Source organism: Lepisosteus platostomus, chromosome 2, assembly GCF_059453375.1.
Source record: "Lepisosteus platostomus isolate fLepPlt1 chromosome 2, fLepPlt1.hap1, whole genome shotgun sequence".
In the NCBI taxonomy this organism is placed as follows: Eukaryota; Metazoa; Chordata; class Actinopteri; order Semionotiformes; family Lepisosteidae; genus Lepisosteus; species Lepisosteus platostomus.
Window position 1 is genome coordinate 55,541,598 of NC_142612.1, and position 12,871 is coordinate 55,554,468.

The 12,871-nt window shown below is 39.7% G+C and overlaps 1 protein-coding gene across 4 annotated transcripts in view; it reads left to right on the forward strand.

The window, feature by feature from the left end:
• Positions 1-3,552: 3,552 nt before the first annotated feature.
• arl13b (ARF like GTPase 13B) overlaps positions 3,553-12,871 on the forward strand; it is a 35,728-nt gene continuing 26,409 nt past the window's right edge. For 2 of the 4 annotated variants that reach the window (XM_088608815.1, XM_088608841.1), the window contains exon 1: positions 3,601-4,402. In XM_088608815.1, coding sequence (XP_088464941.1) covers positions 4,344-4,402 — 59 coding nt within the window. In that variant the 5' untranslated portion in view covers positions 3,601-4,343. Of the gene's footprint in view, positions 4,403-12,871 lie in introns of all 4 variants that reach the window. The other 2 variants (XM_088608834.1, XM_088608824.1) reach the window with 2 other exon arrangements.

The window sequence follows — 12,871 nt, forward strand, 5'->3', positions numbered from 1 at the left end:
TTTCCTTCGATGCTACTTCAGAGCTCTTCGACATGACTGGTACTGACATGACAAAAGATCTGCCATTGGCACTGAATTCAAGGGTCTGTATTTCGCACCTGGGTTCACACTTATTGAAAGAGAATTTCCTGGGCTGCTAATTTTGTATGGCTGCAGTCCAGTAACAATAGTGAATTTTGAAATTTGTCTTGTTTCTGTTTGGTTCTACACTGTGCAATCGGTAATGTAAGGTGCTTAGGGTTTGGGTGGTCAGCATTATTTCTGGAAATGAAATAATTGAAAGTCTAAGTGAAAATTGCTCTTTACCCCTTTCAAATATCATTAACACTATACAGTAACACCAAAACCCCAGAAACAATAATGTAACCATGTCCTCAACTGCGCCAAAATAAGACAAGTACTGTACATTATATAATCTTGCAGTATCACCTCTCTAATATTAAATAATGAGAAAAATTCAATTTTACTAAATAACTTACATGATAAATGTTAATAAGTCATTAAATTCTTATGACATTTCATTAATTCATATAAAATATTTTCTGAAGGTTGAATTTCTGAAGGTTCTCTTTGAGAATACTAGAGCATCCAAAAGGTAGCAGCTCTTACAGTTGCACAAGATTGTTAAATAGCCAAGACCAAGTTAAACATCAAAACCTTTTGGTTCTGGAATTAGGAAAACCATCTGGGTTTTCCTAATTCCAGAGAAGTTGAATGAGCTTTAAGCAGGGTCTTGACTGTGTAAAGTTAATTTATTTAGTCTCTGGAATGTTATTGCATACAAAAGATTCAAGAGCAAAATTAAAATCAATCATGACAAGGGGAATGATGTTTGACTTTTTCCACTAAAAAACAGTACTTCTTTCACAAAGTTGATTTTTGCAGTGGAAATAGAGTGAGCCAACTGCAGCTTATACAATGCTTGGCATATTGAGATATCTAGATGTTTTTTATTTTATTTTAAGAGAACCAGTATACCTAGGTCATTAAATCACTGGATTCTTAAACAAGAACATGAGTAGGAGGCATTCTTATTCTGAAAAATATCAGTTGCACTTATAGGTAATTGAACAGACATGACATGACAGATTCATCATGCTGATTGACATTTGCCATCAATAGGGCTGAGCAACTTGCTGTCTAATGTGAATGTCAAAAGCTAGTACATGTGTGGCCAATGTTGGAAAAAAGTAGAAGCTGTACATTTCTGTCTGCTTTGCACCAGTTTGCAAATTCTGTCTTGTGGAATTTTATTGTTTATTTTTTCTCAGAGCCTATGCAAACATGTACAGTCTCTGTGCCCTGGTCTCTGAACCCCAGATCCCACAGATGTTCCACGGGGCTTAACTCTGGCCAACAGAGCATCCTTAATATCACTTTCATATTTGTTTTCTTCACAGAAAGTTGTTGTTACAACAGACACATGAGGACATGTGTTGTTGTAATGGACTGCTGTATTGTCCAGTAACAATAGTGCTGTTGAATTTACAGGAAGGGCAGTGAGTTAAGCCCCAGGACGTGATCAATGTAGTGCCGCGCAGTCAGGTTTTCAGTCATCAATACCTTGGTAGTTCTGTAGTGATTAGTCACTCCTGCCCAGACCATTGATTTGTCTGTTGTACACAACAATTAATGTATTATTCTACGTGTCTACTCCACTCTCACTGACATCCATTAGGATAGTCTGCAAAAACCCTTATTTAGTCAAAAACCGGGACTTGGTTCCAGTGGTGGTGATTCCCCTTGATGGGCTGCCCCAACAACATATTGATGACACAGGGGCATTGTTTTCTTGACAGGCCAGGCTTATTGGTTCCTTTTTGTGTTTTTCTGTTTTGATTTTGACCAGGAGTGACATTCAAAAGGTTAAATCACTTCATTACTTGTGCCCGATCAATCCTCTCACTAATGAGGCGATGTAAGGATTAAGCAACAGTCACTCGAGTTGTCACAGTAACGAATGATTAATCAAAATGATGTGAAATCTGTATACTTTCATAAAGTTTATTTGAATGCTTAGTAAGTTCAAAGTGGAATTTCTTTTCTTACAGTTCCCTCTGGTGTTTACTTCAGGTACAGCATTTTGAACAGACAGTCTTACCTCTCATTGAAGCAATGCAGCTCAAAGAATATACAATGATCTTTTATGTAAATTGTGTTAATCCAGAAATGTGTGACAGTTTACCATTTTCAATTGTTTCAACATAATGAAAAGAATAATGTGATTCTAAAACCCAACAGGTTTTTCATTTTGATTAAAAAGGGAAGCTTTGTGAAATACAGTTCATCATACAATTGAAAATGTCTACTGTATATACTGTATCTGGAACTTATGTTCCTTCATGTGCATTGTACATCTTACAGGTTGGGATACCAAATTGTGATTCTCCTAGAAGACCACAGACTCAACAGAACACAACACAACAGCCTTCTTTAATCAGCAACAGCTTCAAATCTATGGAGAAGCATTACATGATTCAGTTAGGACTTACAGTGCCTATAGAAAGTCTATACACCCTTTTCAAAGTAACACATTATTATTATTTATTTATACATTGTAGTACACAAACTCTAAGTGATAAACAAATGCTCATACATCTGAAAGGTATTTACAAATGAAAACTTAGAAACATGAGAAGGGTAAGTGTACTTTACACCTCCCTAAATAATAATAATTGTACATTAGCTCTGGCGTAACCAATTGCCTTTCAAATCACACAACAAATTTTACAAAGGGCAGATTGTACAAGCCCAGAGTGACAGGTATTTAGTCAGATTTCCATATATTTTACATACTGTACATACATATATACTGTAGGTTTTCAGTACTTATTATTTTGAACGAATCAAAAACTATCCATGCTATAAAGGTCCTTGAATATAAATACAAATGCTCATTTACTGTAAGGAAAAGAGGAGCAGAACCATTAGAAAGCTGAAGTCTCAGGGCATTTGCAGAAAAACATATTCTAATTAAAGAAACGTGAACATAATTGTACAAAAATTGAAAACAAAAGAAACGGTTATCTGAAATAAATGCTATAGCATATTGAAATGGCCAAGTTATGCAGCTCTAGTGTGATTACACACTGATTACAGTGTTTCAGACAGCAAAATAATTCATTAAGGTCTATGCAATGATGTTCTTTTATTTATTTTAAATGATGCTGTACTTTACTTTATAAGTATTGCATTGGCACCAGACTGCTAATAGGTACAGTATTTAGAAAGAAATAAATTAAAGCAATTTTGTTATAGTCGATTTGACACACCAGCTCCTATTTATAATTCGGCAACAGAACTCAGAAATAAAACTAAGAAATGAAAATCCACATCCATTGCAACAATTGCCTGAAGCCCACACTTAATTGCGAAATTAAATCATTTTAATATTTATAACGTCGCGTTTTGCCCTGATCTTAAAAGGTATGTTCGCTACGTGGCGGTTATCTTTAATATTCTGAGAAATTATGTGAAAGCCTGTGTTTAACAGCGGATTGCAGCTGTCTTGACCGCCCTGCTCTGAAACAGATGAACCTCTCCGCGCTCAGCTGCGCAGCGGCTTCGCCGAGACAGAGCCGCTGACGCGGCCCCCAGCCGCCGGTTGCTGCGTATGTCGTGCGTCTACGCAATCACGGCTGCAGCTATAGCAGCAGGCTGGGGGTCCGTGTAAACAAAGCGGAGAAGGCCGGTAATATTAGCTTCGTCCTGCAAGCTGCATGTGCCTTTTTTTTCTTTCCGTGCTTGAAGGGGGGAAAAAAAACATACCTACATTTGTACGACGTCAGTACACAGCAATCTTTATTTTCTGTATTCACGAATGACCGTTTGGTTTAGTTTTAAATCGGAAAACAAGGACTACTGTCGTCTTTTTCTGCTACATAATTTTCTGTCGCTTCTTCTTTAAATGGATCGTTACGCCCAGGGATTCGTATTTTTATTTTTTAAAATAAACAAAACTACAACCCGGCATCTGCTTTGAAACTGCTAATATTGGATGGTGCTGTTAGGTTTGGCTGGGACGTTGCATCAGTATGTGAGAGTACTACAGCAAAGGGACAAAGAGATTTAACATTGCTTCGTCTTCACAGCTGGCCTTTTCATGTATACAACAACGCCGATAGTGTATCAGAAAAAATAACTTTATTTTCCTTCTTCTGTTTTGCTTTCCTTTTTTTGCTGCCGATTAATCGCCAGGCACGGTTTGTTTTGCGTGGATGCGGGGCAGACCCTGGAGTAAAGGATGTCCTCTTCGCCATGTGTTGCACGGTGTCGTCTTTCCGTGTCCCACTGAGGAGTAAAAACGCACTTTTCTTCCTCCGAGGCGGCGAGATTGGGGTGCCATGTTCAGTCTGATGGCGAATTGCTGTAACTGGCTGAAACGGTGGCGGGAGCCCGCTAGGTAAGAAATTAAATGGGTGTATCATTCACGAAAAGAACCCACTGCTGTTCCCAGTACTAAATTACCCATGATAGGCCATCCTACCAGCGGCCAGTGATGGACACGCTGTTCGGCAGGTAGAACAAACACACACCTGTTGTGTCCCGAATCTTTTAAGTAGAAAAAAAACATTGATGTATTTGTTTGCTGATGTTGGGTCCTTAGCGAAGGAATAACATGCCGTGCTGCCTATCAAATAGTTTCCAGTTTAAATAAAAAACTACAATTCTTCTTTTGTTGTTACTGCATTTTTCAAATTATTGATAGTATAATAGTGAAATATTTGGCAAAATGCTGTATATGTGTCTATACATTCACCCTCCTTTTTCCAGTGTAATATTTTACACATCCTTTGCAGTTTAGGCAGATACTTTACCCAATAGATTGACTTTGTGAAATATAAAAGAAATAAGAATATTCTACATCCTGTTTTCAAGTGACTACCATACATCAGTTCATCACATACTTGTTTTAGAGCTAAATAATGTGCTGCACATGCTGTATGTGGCTTGTTTGACCACATAAGCCTGAGACTAGGTGACAGTCACTCGGAGACCCCTGTGTTAGAAACATCTCAGGTTTTATTGGATTCTAGTAAGGGGATGAACTGCAGGCCTTTTATCAGATAATAAATCTGAGTTCAAATGCCATGATACATGGGGCACAGTGGGCTGAACAGAGCATGTTTAGCGATTGCAGTTCTCTGGCAAGAGTAGAGGAGTGGAATGAGAACATTAACTGTAGGAAACAAGAAACCCTGAAAGCTTAGAATGAGAGTTAAGAGTTCAGGACCCTTTGGATTGCATTAGTAGAATTAGGCAATGGGAGACATTTTTGGGGAGGAGCTGTCCATGGTTAAATTCTGGACATAGATGAACTTACTACCTTGACTGATACCTGTATACTTCGAATGCCAGGTGAAGTAAGAATCAGTCAGAAGTCAGATGGCTCTATAACTGCTATCATCCCATTAAGGTGCCCCTTTCATTTGTCAGGATCACGAACGTCTGTATTATTAGATCTGCCAGTATATTAGACTGCATCTCCTGTTTGGAATAGCAGTGGATTGGGATGCGACAGTAGGAGTGGAATTAACTTTTCCCTGCTCCTCCCATGGAAGTGAGATAAGGAGTGCTTCTCATGCTTTCACAGTGTGAAAAACTAGGCTCCTGAACTAAGGTAAATCCCCAGCCTGAGGTGATGGAGCTGGTATAGGACCTTGTTATGTCCCTTAAAATTCCAGTTAATAAAGCTGACGTAAGCTCCGTCAGAAGTATTACTAGTGGTCTTTCTAAACGGATGACATTTCCCAGATGCTAATTTTAATTTTAATTTTTAAATTTAATTGATGCTAAATCTGTTTAGCACATGATATACCGGAGATGTTACGTATCTGTAAATATTTTATGGTCTACAGTTTACATTATACTTTTTGTGAGCTCCCATTGGTCTTTAACAATCGTGGCCTCCTAATAATCCCCATGGATTGAATCACTCTGTTCTCCTCTCCACTAGCTGATGTGTGGTGACTGTACTGGCACTCTGCGGCTCCTGTCGGATCATCCAGGTTGAGTTGTACATTGGTGGTGGTGGAGAGGGTCCCCATTACCTTTAAAGCACTTTGAGTGGAGTGTCCAGAAAAGTGCTATATAAGTGTAAGCAATTATTATTATATGAAATTATTCAATAATAAATGTTTTGTGTAAGTTTTACAGGTATATCTGGGACACCTATGTGTGAATTTTGCATATTCCCCCCTTGGCTCTTCTCTGGATGCTCTAGTTTTCTTCCACAGTCTAAAGATATGTCAGACCCTTGCTGTGAGGTGTGGCAGTGCGAACTGAAGGTTAGAGCCTAGGAAGGGGGCCAGTTCTTGCAGCAGTCCTGGAGGGGAATGAGTAATGCTACTCACAGCCTGTTTTAAGGGAGATCGAGTGTGTGTGTGTAGTTAGAGGTGAAGGCTCTAGGTTATGGTACACAGTTATAGAGGGCAGGGAAAGCTTTCACCAAGTTGCAGACTCGATCATAGCTGTATCTCTCCGCTGATAAAAAGATGAGTTTTGAGGAGACGGGCCTAAACTGGATCCACTGGGTAGGGTTTTACACTGCTTCATACTTTCTAACAAGGGAGATGTTAGGTGGACACCTACACAGACAAATACAGAGTAGCAAGGATGTTTAAAAGCAGAGATATTCCATACACCCCCTAACAGGCCATATTAAGGGGTGGTTTTATGTGCAGGTTCCCCCTGCTACACAATCAATTAAGGGGAATTTGTTAAATTGGATGGTAGAGTAGGATGCTGCCCTTTTAGTGGCATATTAACGATTTGAATTTGTCTCGTACACATTTGGTTGAAAGCTCAGTGTATGTAATTTAGAGATTGGAAAAAGTAAAAGTTGGAGTGATCATGGTGTGCTCCTTGTGTTATTATCTTCTGTCACATGGTGTGAGTCCCAGGGAGTAAAAGGTGTTCAGAGATTGTCTTGTTTAAAAGAATGTTATATGTTTGCCTCTCTAGGTTTAGGCTGGGTGGGAAGCATGTGTGTCATACACGAGGTGTATTTATTAAAGAGATAGAGCTTGTGTGAGTCGCAGGAATAGCTAGGCGACCACAGCTGGAGGAAGTCAGCTCATCAATGGGACACCACTCTGGGTGTTCCTATACTCACAGGCAGCAGGCAGCATACGTCCTGTGAAGAACAAGCAAGGCTGTCAGTCTTCGATTAACGTCAGGGCTGTAATGACTCCAAAGCAAGCCTTCTGTTTTGTGAGTGTGAAAATCTAACCTAAAAAAAACAAGAATGTGGTCCGCCTAACTTTAAGATCCAAACTGCAACTTGGTTGGAGAAATGGTTAGGAATTTTTGCTAGGATACAAGGGGGAAGGAGTGTCCCCTCCCCAAAAAACATAATGATCCTGAGGGCCAGTGCCTGTGACCCCAAAAGGCCCAAAAATGATGAGGGTGAGGACTGCTCCCCCTAAGTGCAGAAGTTGCAGGGGAGTGTGGGAGCAGCTTCTGACTGACTTCCTTGTCCTAGTGGAGAAAAACGAACTGCCGACCAATAGACCGAGTTGCTACAGAGGTGAAACTTAAGTCAAGTCAGAGTCTCCAGTGTATTGACTGGGGAAAGATTGTGTTTTTGCCTAATAACTTGCAACATAGATGTCAGAAACTTAAGATAGATCTAGGAAGTTCAAGAGCTTACAGAACGTACCTGAGCTAGCCAGTAGCCCTGTGAGATTGTGGTACATGAGGGGACCGGAACAGAATGTGACATCAGGTAACAAGACCAAACGTTCCTTAGAGTGATAAAGTGTCATTGAAGATTTTCTGCTACTAAATGCCCCACGAGGGGATAAATACAATGAGATTGTAAACACACAGTTGCCTGGAAGGGTGCCAGTTACCTACTGACAGCCTGTTTTGAGGGAGAGAGAACAGGGCTAGCGAAGGCTCTAGGTTAATGTACACATTTAAAGAGAGGAGATAGAGATCTCACCCATTAGAGGCCTTGCCAGCCTGCCAGTAAAAAGAAGATGGATTTTGAGTGAACTGGTAATTAAACAATGACGATACAGATCACGTATATGTCAGAATCATCCTGCACCTCATAACTGGCAACCCACTAAAGCTAAGTAGGTGTTTGTCAGTACCTGAATGGGAGACCTCCGGGGAAAAACTAAGGTGGCTGCTGGAGGAGGTGTTAGTGGGACCAGTAGGGAGTGCTAATCCTGTGGTCTGTATGAGTCCTAATGCCCCAGTATAGTGATGGGGATACTATACTGTAAAAAAAAAAAGATTAGACGTAAGACTGTGGTCCTGACTCTCCGTGGTCGTTAAAAATCCCAGTAGGGGTGTTACCCTGGCATCCTGGCCAAATTTCTACCTGGTCTTTACCAGTCATGGGCTCCCAATAATCCCCATCTATGAACTGGCTTCATCATTTTGTTCTCCTCGACACTGATAGCTGGCGTGTGGTGAGTGTACTGGTGCACTTTGGCTGCTGTCGCATTATCCAGGTGGGAGCTGCACATTGGTGGTGGTGGTGGGGAGTCCTCACTACCTGTGAAGCGTTTTGAGGGGAGTGCAATATAGGCATAATAATTATCGTTTATTTTCTTACAATACAAAGTCGTCTTATAATATTATTGTGTCTACTGTATATAATAGCATATTGACAGTGTTGCTAAATAGCATAAATCTTTTAACATCTGAACATGCCGGAAATAGTTTAGGATCCCATTCTTGTGATTAATGCCTTTATCATTGCCTGGTGTACTGACCCAGAAATTCAGCTGATCTCCCACGCTGATGTTCATTGTTGAATTGTCACGATGCACATCTGAGGTTGATCCCTGCAAAAATATTTATATTATGATAACAATGCCAGGAATTATTGTTGCTTGAGGAAGCTTTTGATTTCCTTGTTGGAAGATAAGAGTAGGTCATATGAAGGTATATCATTGAAGGTCATAAGGAGACAGACAGGGTGTAACAGCATGGGCTCCCTGAATTGGTGTGTCGCCTCATATAGTGTTTTGCGCTGTGTTTGTGGTAGAAAAGCGAAATCACACTGAGATTTCAGTTCACTGCTAAGGAATTCTGTTTGTACTGAATTGTTGCATATTTGTTTGTCGCCTTCAGAATCACTTTTTTCAAAACAGGTCAAAACAGAAATCATTTAGTACTAGTAATGTATAGTGTCTTTGGGGAAAAGAGAAATGATTCTGCAGATTTACACATGGAATGATGGTTGTACCTCCTCCCTGTATAACTGTAAGATCAGATCCTTGTTTCTGAAGTGTTGGAGTTTCACTATGTTGGGCCAGGGAGGATTGTCTCATCTTGGTCGTTAGGTGAGAAACTGATGGGCATGGCTGGGAGGTTCAAAACCATCAAAGACTTCAGAGTGAGCTGCTGTCACAAACTCTGTTGGATGGGTACCCTCCAAACCATTCTGGAAAGAGATTTTGCCGTCAGCATTGGCTTCCTCTGTCAACAGTCTGTTCTATCTACATGCCTAGATCGGAGTCTTCAGTGCAGTGAGTGACATGTGGCAGTTAACCACACTGGTGAATGACTGTTAAGTGTCTCTGAGTCACAGATAGTTACATACAGTACGTTTATATTGCAGCCCGAGAGTTCTGCACCGAGCTGTGCAAACTGAGAATGTGTCAGGGTGTCGGAGAATAGAATTAGGGGAAAGAAAATCTTCTGTTTTCACTTGCCAGCTAAATCATCCCGGGTCTTAAAAAAACAAAATTCACTGCCGCTGCTCGTTTGTTTTCAGATCCTGAAAAGGCTTGCAAGAGTAGCTGATTAATGGTGCTAAATTTAATCTGAAGCATCAAGAGATGTGTAATTAAAACAATTTTGCCGTGTCACTTACAGCAGCAGTTGTGTGATCATTGTAAGTCCTTACACTGCATTTGCATAGCATGATCCATTCATTTGACTTAAGTAGATATATAATAGGATTAGCTGCAGTTACCTAAGTTTAATTTTCCATGTGCTGGTAGACTGTGACGCATTCAGTTTGAAAACATGAAAGGAAAAGTAATCCTTCAGAAATTAACAGTTTAAAATTTGAGAAAGCGGCAGAAAAAAAAGAAAAAAACTTTCAGGCAAAATAAAAAAGATGTATGAGGAAAATATGAGGACATACAGTAAGAATGGTTATAAACGAGAGGAGGACATTCGGCCCATCTGACCTGTTTGAGTTAGGAGTAAATTAGTCCGAAGATCTAATCCAACATTTTCTTGATACGATGCCGGGGTATTTGCTTCAATAACATGGCTGGGTAACTTGTTCCATACTCTCTCAACTATTTGTGTAAAGAAGTTCTTCTTCTTCCTAGAGGATTTCATTCAGGTGTTTTTTTAGAGGAGCCAGGGTATTCAACAATTATTTATTCTTAATAGAATAAAGAATGGCTGGGTGGCTACAATAGTAATTAGAAAAAAAAAAACCAAATAAATTGGCCCTGCAGTTCAAATACCATCTCAACACAAAACAATACCTTTTGTAATTACCTAAAACTGGCAAAATAGTAGGCTTAGTTTTCCATAGATAAAATATGTAAAGAGAGATTTGATTTGATGAGAGCTTTTTAGAACGCCCCCATGTCCAGCTTTGCACACATCAGGTTGCACTAGACCTGCCTGAGCTTGTTCTGTTCTGCTGCACAATATATTTTTTTCTTTGTCCACCTTAGTAGCTAAGCAACAATGTTGTGCTACAAAAGCATCCGCCTGTGTCTCACTGCCAATCCCGGAGACTCTGCTGCACAGGTGTGTTGTCCCGTGTGCTGTGTTCATGATATGAGAAAAAAAATCTTACAAATCCAGCACATATGCGCTGCATTCCCTGTCAAAAGTATTGTGGTGCCATAAAATGGGCTTTTGTTATGATTGCATTTGGTCAGGCATTGTACTGTATATCATTCCTTGTTGCTCCTCTGTTTTCCTGTTCTGAGCTGAATGACTGGTTGGGATGAACTAGAGCCACCTACAGGGCTGATCTGTCACTAGAACATGAAAAGCAAACACCAGTTTAGGCCTGTTTGTGTACAGAATCATATGCATTATTAAATGAACAGGGGTTTTGTCCATATATAGGTGGCATCAGTCTTTTAAAAAATATCAGCATAGGATTATCAGATTGTTTGTGTTTCAATACCAGTACTTCCTCAGTAAAAAGCTTTAAAATAATTTAGTATATTCCTTACAACCAGGTATTGAGCTAGAATTGTGGAGTTTGTGTAGATCCTTGTTCAGGGGTTTCTGGGCCCCTAGGTGTGAGTGCATTGTGGAACGGATATATCGGAGTAAACCAGGCTATAATCTGCAGCTGCTGTGCCATATGGCCAAAGGCAATTTAAAGAGGCTGGGAGGTGGCTTTTTCCAAAAACAAACATGTGAAAGCTGTGGCTCTCTGCAGCGCTTTAAAAATACCTTTTAATATGCTGGTACGCTCACAATACTGAATTTTTAAAACCTCCTAAAAGTGGCAGCTGTAAACTATATCCTTTCCAACATAAATGGGAACGTACTTTTGGTACAGCAGCGTTTTATTATGCAAGTCACAAGAAAGGCCTGGGTGTAAACTTCAAGGGAAAAAGAAAGACATCTGTCTGTTGAATTGGATTTTGTATTCATATATCTCAGTTTCTTCTATTAGAAGTGATGCGCTTATCGGTAAGAAAGAGTGTTTCTAAATCCAGAAAGCAGGGGATTTAAGTCGTATGGCCTGCTCATGTGATCGCACAGCTCTGTGTTATGGGAGGTAGGTGAAATCCCTGTTAATCTGTGCATGGGGTGGATTTGGGATGAGGGAGTGTGGCTCATAGCGCTGAGAAGTCTGTGGTCAGTCAGTATCACAGCAGCCTACCTGCAGCTCATGAAGCCCTCCTGGTTCCAGAAGACTGTCCGCCTGGTAATGCGGTTAATGGCCCTGAAGCGGAAACTCCGCAGTTAAGTATTTCTTAAGAGCGTTCTGATGATTGAGAGGACGAATTTACCGTATTAAAGTGACCAACTGATTTTGCCCTAAAACCAGTACATTTAACAAAAGGCCTTTTTAGCTCTGTCCCTTTTCGCTTATGATTTGGTTGTGTCTGGAAAGGAGATGTTTACTTAATGTACTGTATTTTCGTATTCCAGACAATCTTATTCACTAGGCATTGGTTAAGCAATGTTAAGGTGTTCTTGTTTTAATGTGATCTTGCAGTAAATGCAATTTCCTGTAGGTGTCACTGCAGTTTGGCATTGGTAAGAGGAAGTGGGTTAGTTTCTTATTAGGAAAGCAATCCAAATAGAACAGCAGAATTGTTTCTGTGCAGTTTTTGATTCATGTTTCTCTTTTCACTCAACAGTAAAAAGGCTGCATAATTTTCGCTTTTTAATGTAGAAGGTGTTTGTATGTGCTGCAGCAGCAGCTTTCTAAAGGAACCGTTAAAATTGCATGAAAAGTGAAAATTGTGTGAGCTCTCAGCTATATCCAAATTAGAAGTGAAATGAGAAAATATGCTCTTCTATACTGAATCTGTAGTCTTACATCTTACAGAGGAGATGTATGCATTTTGATATGCCAAACAAGGCTGAGTACTGTGAAGCATGTCAAAATGTAACACTATACAAAGTCATTTTTATTAAAACAGAAAATAAGTTGTGTTTTGTAAGTGTGATTTTATATATTAATATTAAAATCAGTTGATTAATATATATATATATTCACCTTAGATTGCCTCAATAGTATCACAAATACTTACAAATGTAACAAAGGTTATTGCAAATAAAATGTCCTAATTGTATATTCCTCAGTGTATATTCAAGTTCAGAACTTCCCTGGCATGTAAACAGTCTGTGGCTTTAACAGGGGCGTGAGCAGGGCCAAATGCTGATTCTGCATTTCTAAACTGATCCC